This window comes from Chiloscyllium plagiosum, unplaced genomic scaffold, assembly GCF_037043375.1.
Source record: "Chiloscyllium plagiosum isolate Xiang-an unplaced genomic scaffold, Cpla_swu_hap1 HiC_scaffold_41, whole genome shotgun sequence".
Lineage (NCBI taxonomy): Eukaryota > Metazoa > Chordata > Chondrichthyes > Orectolobiformes > Hemiscylliidae > Chiloscyllium > Chiloscyllium plagiosum.
Genome location: NW_028270179.1, coordinates 40,164,592 through 40,174,400, shown reverse-complemented (window position 1 = coordinate 40,174,400; position 9,809 = coordinate 40,164,592). Strand labels below are relative to the sequence as shown.

Genomic DNA, 9,809 nt, shown 5'->3' with positions numbered 1-9,809 from the left:
AAACCGACCCTTCGGCCCACCCCGCCCGTGCTGACCCAGATATCCCTAACCTAACCCAGTTCCCCGTTTGCCAGCACCCGGCCCCTATCCCTCCAAATCCTTCCTGTTCCCCTCCCCATCCACCTTTTCAAAGTTGGCATTGCCCCAGCCCCCACCACTTCCTCTGGCAGCTCGGCCCACACACGCACCACCCTCTGGGGGAAAATGTTACCCCTTTTCAATCTTTCCCCTCTCCCCCTCTAGTTCTGGACTCACCCACACCCCAGGGGGAAAAGACCTTGTCTATTTACCCTATCCATGTCCCCCCTCATGATGTTATAAACCTCTATAAGGTCACCCCCTCAGTCTCCCCCACCCCAGGGGGAAAAGACCTTGTCTATTTACCCTATCCATGTCCCCCTCATGATGTTATAAACCTCTATAAGGTCACCGCCTCAGTCTCCCCCACCCCAGGGGGAAAAGACCTTGTCTATTTACCCTATCCATGTCCCCCCTCATGATGTTACAAACCTCTATAAGGTCACCCCCTCAGCCTCCCCCACCCCAGGGGGAAAAGACCTTGTCTATTTACCCTATCCATGTTCCCCCTCATGATGTTATAAACCTCTGTAAGGTCACCCCCTCAGGCTCCAATGCTCCAGGGAAAACAGCCCCAGCCTCTCCCTGTAGCTCAGACCCTCCAACATCCTCGTAAACGGTTTCCGAATCCTTTCCCAACATCCCTCCGGGAGACCAGAATCGCGCACAGTCGCCCAGAAGCGGCCTGACCAATACAGCCGCGACATGACCTCCCAGCTCCGATACGTCCTGCCAGGGAGGCTGAGAAGAGAGAGATGCAGGGGACAGGGGCCCGGGCTGTGTCGTGGGCTCTCGAAGCGGGGGATGGAGCCTGGGCCGAGATGCCCCGCTGGGCCCGGGATTTGCCTGCTCTCTTGGTCGCGCGGGGGGGGGGGGGGGGGTATGGGAAGCGACTGACCTTTGAACTTGTCAGTCTCCTTGTCCCGGACCAGGCGGATGCTGCGGACCTGCAGGTCCTTGAAGATGTGGTCTATGTCTCCCTGGACAGCGTTGAAGGGCAGGTTACCCACGAAGGCAGTAAACGGGGGCTCGGTCGGCAGCTCCTTCTGACGGCGTGGCCCATCTCCACCACCTCCCCCTCGCTGCCTCCTGGGGGACGGATCGGAGTGAGGGAGAGGGGAACGGGGAGTGAGGGAGAGGGGAACGGGGAGTGAGGGAGAGGGGAACGGGGAGTGAGGGAGAGGGGAACGGGGAGTGAGGGAGAGGGGAACGGGGAGTGAGGGAGAGGGGAACGGGGAGTGAGGGAGAGGGGAACGGGGAGTGAGGGAGAGGGGAACGGGGAGTGAGGGAGAGGGGAACGGGGAGTGAGGGAGAGGGGAACGGGGAGTGAGGGAGAGGGGAACGGGGAGTGAGGGAGAGGGGAACGGGGAGTGAGGGAGAGGGGAACGGGGAGTGAGGGAGAGGGGAACGGGGAGTGAGGGAGAGGGGAACGGGGAGTGAGGGAGAGGGGAACGGGGAGTGAGGGAGAGGGGAACGGGGAGTGAGGGAGAGGGGAACGGGGAGTGAGGGAGAGGGGAACGGGGAGTGAGGGAGAGGGGAACGGGGAGTGAGGGAGAGGGGAACGGGGAGTGAGGGAGAGGGGAACGGGGAGTGAGGGAGAGGGGAACGGGGAGTGAGGGAGAGGGGAACGGGGAGTGAGGGAGAGGGGAACGGGGAGTGAGGGAGAGGGGAACGGGGAGTGAGGGAGAGGGGAACGGGGAGTGAGGGAGAGGGGAACGGGGAGTGAGGGAGAGGGGAACGGGGAGTGAGGGAGAGGGGAACGGGGAGTGAGGGAGAGGGGAACGGGGAGTGAGGGAGAGGGGAACGGGGAGTGAGGGAGAGGGGAACGGGGAGTGAGGGAGAGGGGAACGGGGAGTGAGGGAGAGGGGAACGGGGAGTGAGGGAGAGGGGAACGGGGAGTGAGGGAGAGGGGAACGGGGAGTGAGGGAGAGGGGAACGGGGAGTGAGGGAGAGGGGAACGGGGAGTGAGGGAGAGGGGAACGGGGAGTGAGGGAGAGGGGAACGGGGAGTGAGGGAGAGGGGAACGGGGAGTGAGGGAGAGGGGAACGGGGAGTGAGGGAGAGGGGAACGGGGAGTGAGGGAGAGGGGAAATGGGGGGAGACAGGGGGAATGGGAGGGGCAACAGGGAGTTAGGGTGAGGGGAAAGGGGGGGGGGGGAGAAAAGAGGGTGGGAGAGTTGGGGAGACAGAGGAGGTTAAAGGTGGTTGGGGGGGGGGGGGGGGGGAGAGACACAAGAGACCGGGGGTCAGTTCAGGAACATCACAACAGTCATTAACCCACCCCCCCAACCCCCCTATACAGTGACACAGGGCCATGAGAGGGGGAGGAGGAACCAGGGGCTACATCAATTCACCCCACTCAGGGTAACGGGGGGGGGGGGGGGGGTTACCCCACTCAGGGTAACGGGGGGGGGGGGGGGGGTTTGATCAATTCACCCCTCCCCCACTCTGAGGGTAATAGAGGGGGTCAGGGTGTTGATCAATTCACCCACCCCCTCTCAGGGTAACAGGGTATTGATCAATTCACCCACCCCCTGTCAGGGTAACAGGGGGACAGGGTATTGATCAATTCACCCATCCCCTCTCAGGGTAACAGGAGGACAGGGTATTGATCAATTCACCCATCCCCTCTCAGGGTAATGGGGGGAGCAAGGTATTGATCAATTCACCCACCCCCCTCTCAGGGTAATGGGGGGGGGTATTGATCAACTCACCCATCCCCTCTCAGGGTAATGGGGCGTGTCAGGGTATTGATCAATTCACCCCACCCCCTCTCAGGGTAACAGGGTATTGATCAATTCACCCACCCCCTCTCAGGGTAACAGGGGGTCAGGGTATTGATCAATTCACCCATCCCCTCTCAGGGTAATGGGGGGTGTCAGGGTATTGATCAATTCACCCCACCCCCTCTCAGGGTAACAGGGTATTGATCAATTCACCCACCCCCTCTCAGGGTAACAGGGGGTCAGGGTATTGATCAATTCACCCATCCCCTCTCAGGGTAATGGGGGGTGTCAGGGTATTGATCAATTCACCCCACCCCCTCTCAGGGTAACAGGGTATTGATCAATTCACCCACCCCCTCTCAGGGTAACAGGGGGTCAGGGTATTGATCAATTCACCTACCCCACCTGAGGCTAATAGAGGGGGTCAGAGTATTGATCAATTCACCCACCCCCCCCTCTCAGAGTAACAGGGGGACACGGTATTGACCAATTCACCCACTCAGGGCAACAGGGGGTCAGGGAATTGATCAATTCACCCACCCCCTCTCAGGGTAACAGGGGGTCAGGGAATTGATCAATTCACCCACCCCCCCTCTGAGGGTAATGGAGGGGGACAGGATATTGATCAATTCACCCCCCCTCGGAGGGTAATAGAGAGGGTCGGGGTATTGATCAATTCACCCACCCCCTCTCAGGGTAACAGGGGGACAGGGTATTGATCAATTCACCCACCCCCTCTCAGGGCAACAGGGGGTCGAGGTATTGATCAATTCACCCACCCCCTCTCAGAGCAATAGGGGGTCAGGGTATTGATCAATTCACCCACCCCCTCTCAGAGCAACAAGGGGACAGGGTATTGATCAATTCACCCACCCCCTCTCAGGGTAACAGGGGGTCAGGGTATTGATCAATTCTCCCACCCCCTCTCAGGGCAACAGGGGGACAGGGTATTGATCAATTCACCCACCCCCTCCCAGGGCAACAAGGGGACAGGGTATTGATCAATTCACCCACCCCCTCTCAGGGTAACGGGGGTGGGGGGTGGCGGGGGGTCAGGGTATTGATCAATTCCACCAACCCCCTCAGGGTATTGATCAATTCACCCACCCCCTCTCAGGGTAACAGGGGGACAGGGTATTGATCAATTCACCCACCCCCTCTCAGGGTAACAGGGGGTCAGGGTATTGGTCAATTCATCCACCCCCTCTCAGGATAATAGGGGGTCAGGGAATTGATCAATTCACCCACCCCCTCTCAGGGCAACAGGGGGTCGGGGTATTGATCAATTCACCCACCCCCCTCTCCGAGTAACAGGGGGACAGGGTATTGATCAATTCACCCACCCCCTCTCAGGATAACAGGGGTTCACGGTATTGATCAATTCACGCACCACTCTCTCAGGGTAACGGGGGGGGTGGTGTCAGGGTATTGATCATTCCACCCACCCCCCTCTTAGCGTAACGGGGAGGGGGGGGAACAGGGTATTGATCAATTCATCCACCCCCTCTCAGGGTAATGGGGGGAACAGGGTATTGATCAATTCATCCACCCCCTCTCAGGGTAATGGGGGGAACAGGGTATTGATCAATTCATCCACCCCCTCTCAGGGTAATGGGGGGAACAGGGTATTGATCAATTCATCCACCCCCTCTCAGGGTAATGGGGGGAACAGGGTATTGATCAATTCACCCACCCCCTCTCAGGGTAACAGGGGGACAGGGTATTGATCAATTCACCCACCCCCTCTCAGGGTAATGGGGGGTGTCAGAGTATAGATCAATTCACCCAAACCCCTTCTGAGGGTAATAGAGGGGGTCAGGGTATTGATCAATTCACCCACCCCCTCTCAGGGTAACAGGGGGTCAGGGAATTGATCAATTCACCCACCCCCTCTCAGGGTAACAGGGGGTCAGGGTATTGATCAATTCACCCACCCCCTCTCAGGGCAACAGGGGGTCAGGGTATTGATCAATTCACCCACCCCCTCTCAGAGCAACAGGGGGTCAGGGTATTGATCAAATCACCCACCCCCTCTCAGGGTAATGGGGGGTCAGGGTATTGATCAATTCTCCCACCCCCTCTCAGGATAACAGGGGGACAGGGTATTGATCAATTCACCCACCCCCTCTCAGGATAACAGGGGGACAGGGTATTGATCAATTCACCCACCCCCTCTCAGGGTAACTGGGGGGTCGGGGTATTGAGCAATTCACCCACCCCCTCTCAGGGTAACAGGGGGTCAGGGAATTGATCATTTCACCCACCCCCTCTCAGGGTAACAGGGGGTCAGGGTATTGATCAATTCACCCACCCCCTCCCAGGGCAACAAGGGGACAGGGTATTGATCAATTCACCCACCCCCTCTCAGGGTAACGGGGGTGGGGGGTGGCGGGGGGTCAGGGTATTGATCAATTCCACCAACCCCCTCAGGGTATTGATCAATTCACCCACCCCCTCTCAGGATAACAGGGGGACAGGGTATTGATCAATTCACCCACCCCCTCTCAGGGTAACAGGGGGTCAGGGTATTGGTCAATTCATCCACCCCCTCTCAGGATAATAGGGGGTCAGGGAATTGATCAATTCACCCACCCCCTCTCAGGGTAACAGGGGGTCAGGGAATTGATCAATTCACCCACCCCCCCTCTGAGGGTAATGGAGGGGGACAGGATATTGATCAATTCACCCACCCCCCTCTCCGAGTAACAGGGGGACAGGATATTGATCAATTCACCCACCCCCCTCTCCGAGTAACAGGGGGACAGGATATTGATCAATTCACCCCCCCTCGGAGGGTAATAGAGAGGGTCGGGGTATTGATCAATTCACCCACCCCCTCTCAGGGCAACAGGGGGTCGAGGTATTGACCAATTCACCCACCCCCTCTCAGAGCAATAGGGGGACAGGGTATTGATCAATTCACCCACCCCCTCTCAGGGCAACAGGGGGACAGGGTATTGATCAATTCACCCACCCCCCTCTCCGAGTAACAGGGGGACAGGGTATTGATCAATTCACCCACCCCCTCTCAGGATAACAGGGGTTCACGGTATTGATCAATTCACGCACCACTCTCTCAGGGTAACGGGGGGGGGGGGGGGGGGTGTCAGGGTATTGATCATTCCACCCACCCCCCTCTTAGCGTAACGGGGTGGGGGGGGAACAGGGTATTGATCAATTCATCCACCCCCTCTCAGGGTAACAGGGGGGTCGGGGTATTGATCAATTCACCCACCCCCTCTCAGGGTAACAGGGGGTCAGGGTATTGATCAATTCACCCACCCCCTCTCAGGATAACTGGGGGGTCGGGGTATTGAGCAATTCACCCACCCCCTCTCAGGGTAACAGGGGGTCAGGGTATTGATCAATTCACCCACCCCCTCTCAGGGTAATGGGGGGTCAGGGTATTAGTCAATTCACCCACCCCCTCTCAGGGTAACGGCGGGGGGGGGGGGGGGGGGGTCAGGGTATTGGTCAATTCAGCCACCCCCCTCAGGGTATTGATCAATTCACCCCCCCCCCCTCTCAGGGTATCAGGGGGTCAGGGTATTGGTCAATTCACCCACCCCCTCTCAGGGTAACGGTGGGGTGGGTGGCAGTGTATTGATCAATTCCCCCACCCCCCTCAGGGTATTGATCAATTCACCCACCCCCTCTCAGCATAACTGGGGGGTCAGGGTATTGATCAATTCACCCACCCCCTCTCAGGGTAACAGGGGGTCAGGGTATTGGTCAATTCACCCACCCCCTCTCAGGATAACAGGGGGTCAGGGTATTGATCAATTCACCCACCCCCTCTCAGCATAACTGGGGGGTCAGGGTATTGATCAATTCACCCACCCCCTCTCAGGGTAACAGGGGGTCAGGGAATTGATCAATTCACCCACCCCCTCTCAGGGCAACAGGGGGACAGGGTATTGACCAATTCACCCACCCCCTCTCAGGGCAACAAGGGGACAGGGTATTGATCAATTCACCCACCCCCTCCCAGGGCAACAAGGGGACAGGGTATTGATCAATTCACCCACCCCCTCTCAGGGTAACGGGGGTGGGGGGTAACGGGGGTGGGGGGTGGCGGGGGGTCAGGGTATTGATCAATTCACCCACCCCCCTCTCCGAGTAACAGGGGGACAGGATATTGATCAATTCACCCACCCCCCTCTCCGAGTAACAGGGGGACAGGATATTGATCAATTCACCCCCCCTCGGAGGGTAATAGAGAGGGTCGGGGTATTGATCAATTCACCCACCCCCTCTCAGGGCAACAGGGGGTCGAGGTATTGACCAATTCACCCACCCCCTCTCAGAGCAATAGGGGGACAGGGTATTGATCAATTCACCCACCCCCTCTCAGGGCAACAGGGGGACAGGGTATTGATCAATTCACCCACCCCCCTCTCCGAGTAACAGGGGGACAGGGTATTGATCAATTCACCCACCCCCTCTCAGGATAACAGGGGTTCACGGTATTGATCAATTCACGCACCACTCTCTCAGGGTAACGGGGGGGGGGGGGGGGGGGTGTCAGGGTATTGATCATTCCACCCACCCCCCTCTTAGCGTAACGGGGTGGGGGGGGAACAGGGTATTGATCAATTCATCCACCCCCTCTCAGGGTAACAGGGGGGTCGGGGTATTGATCAATTCACCCACCCCCTCTCAGGGTAACAGGGGGTCAGGGTATTGATCAATTCACCCACCCCCTCTCAGGATAACTGGGGGGTCGGGGTATTGAGCAATTCACCCACCCCCTCTCAGGGTAACAGGGGGTCAGGGTATTGATCAATTCACCCACCCCCTCTCAGGGTAATGGGGGGTCAGGGTATTAGTCAATTCACCCACCCCCTCTCAGGGTAACGGCGGGGGGGGGGGGGGGGGGGTCAGGGTATTGGTCAATTCAGCCACCCCCCTCAGGGTATTGATCAATTCACCCCCCCCCCCTCTCAGGGTATCAGGGGGTCAGGGTATTGGTCAATTCACCCACCCCCTCTCAGGGTAACGGTGGGGTGGGTGGCAGTGTATTGATCAATTCCCCCACCCCCCTCAGGGTATTGATCAATTCACCCACCCCCTCTCAGCATAACTGGGGGGTCAGGGTATTGATCAATTCACCCACCCCCTCTCAGGGTAACAGGGGGTCAGGGTATTGGTCAATTCACCCACCCCCTCTCAGGATAACAGGGGGTCAGGGTATTGATCAATTCACCCACCCCCTCTCAGGGTAACTGGGGGGTCAGGGTATTGATCAATTCACCCACCCCCTCTCAGGGTAACAGGGGGTCAGGGAATTGATCAATTCACCCACCCCCTCTCAGGGCAACAGGGGGACAGGGTATTGACCAATTCACCCACCCCCTCTCAGGGCAACAAGGGGACAGGGTATTGATCAATTCACCCACCCCCTCCCAGGGCAACAAGGGGACAGGGTATTGATCAATTCACCCACCCCCTCTCAGGGTAACGGGGGTGGGGGGTAACGGGGGTGGGGGGTGGCGGGGGGTCAGGGTATTGATCAATTCCACCACCCCCCTCAGGGTATTGATCAATTCACCCACCCCCTCTCAGAGTAACAGGGGGTCAGGGTATTGATCAATTCACCCACCCCCTCTCAGGGCAACAGGGTATTGATCAATTCACCCACCCCCTCTCAGGGCAACAGGGTATTGATCAATTCACCCACCCCCACTCAGGGCAACAGGGGGTCAGGGTATTGATCAATTCACCCACCCCCTCTCAGGGTAAGTGGGGGTGGGGGGGGGAGTCAGGGTATTGCTCATTCCCCCGACCCCCTCCCGGGTGTATTGAGGGTTGTGGGGGTCTGGGTATTGCTCATTCCCCCGACCCCCTCCCGGGTGTATTGAAGGCGGGGGGGGTCTGGGTATTGCTCATTACCCTGACCCCCTCCCGGGTGTATTGAGGGTTGTGGGGGTCTGGGTATTGCTCATTACCCTGACCCCCTCCCGGGTGTATTGAGGGTTGTGGGGGTCAGGGTATTGCTCATTCCCCCGACCCCCTCCCGGGTGTATTGAAGGCGGGGGGGGGGGTCTGGGTATTGCTCATTATCCCGACCCCCTCCCGGGTGTATTGAGGGTTGTGGGGGTCTGGGTATTGCTCATTATCCCGACCCCCTCCCGGGTGTATTGAGGGTTGTGGGGGTCTGGGTATTGCTCATTATCCCGACCCCCTCCCGGGTGTATTGAGGGTTGTGGGGGTCTGGGTATTGCTCATTATCCCGACCCCCTCCCGGGTGTATTGAGGGTTGTGGGGGTCTGGGTATTGCTCATTATCCCGACCCCCTCCCGGGTGTATTGAAGGCGGGGGGAGGGGGGTCAGGGTATTGCTCATTATCCCGAACCCCTCCCGGGTGCATTGAAGGCGGGGGGAGGGGGGGTCAGGGTATTGCTCATTACCCTGACCCCCCCCTCCCCTCCCCTCCCTGGCGCTCCGAGGTCTCTCCGCCGCCGCTCGGACGGAGCCTGCGGCCTTCAGGCGCAATCCGCCGCCATCCGTCCCATCCGCGGGCCGCTCGCGGCGGGGGGATGGTCCCGCGCGATCCCTCCCCCCTCCCTTTGCTCGCTTACCAACCCGCCTGGGGCCGCTCTCACCTCCGGCTCCCGAAGCTGCTGTAGGCCCGATCCTCGTAGTCGTCGAAGTCCGCCATCTTTGTCGCTCCTGCCCTCGGAGGGAGGGGGGTGGGACGGGAGCGTTCGGGAAGGGGCGTGGAAAGGGGCGGGGCTCCCTCCCGCTGGGCGGGGCGGGGGCGGGGTTTCGCCAGGACCCATTCCTTGCTTTCCACCCCCCAACAGCCCGAGGGGTGGTGTCCGAGACGAATGCCTGCCACACCCGTCTCCGTTTTCCTCCGTTCCCCTCCACCCCTTTTCCCTTACCGCCCCTGGCACGTCCCCAGGCCCTTTTTAAAAACATCCCTCGCCGCTGCGGAGCTGAGCCCTTCTGGGTTTCTTTCTCCTTGTGCAGTCAGGCGCCCGCCTCGGACGCCTAATGCTCC

The 9,809-nt window shown here is 59.2% G+C and overlaps 1 protein-coding gene across 1 annotated transcript in view; it reads right to left on the bottom strand.

The window, feature by feature from the left end:
- LOC148138247 (eukaryotic translation initiation factor 4H-like) overlaps positions 1 to 9,522 on the bottom strand; it is a 20,949-nt gene extending 11,427 nt beyond the window's left edge. Inside the window, exons 1-2 of the mRNA XM_087981789.1 lie at positions 9,409 to 9,522; positions 977 to 1,167 (exon numbers count right to left, since the gene is read on the bottom strand). Of these exons, the coding sequence (XP_087837915.1) occupies positions 977 to 1,167; positions 9,409 to 9,464 (247 nt within the window). The 5' untranslated portion in view covers positions 9,465 to 9,522. The remainder of the gene's footprint in view (positions 1 to 976; positions 1,168 to 9,408) is intronic.
- Between the last annotated feature and the right edge of the window lie 287 nt (positions 9,523 to 9,809).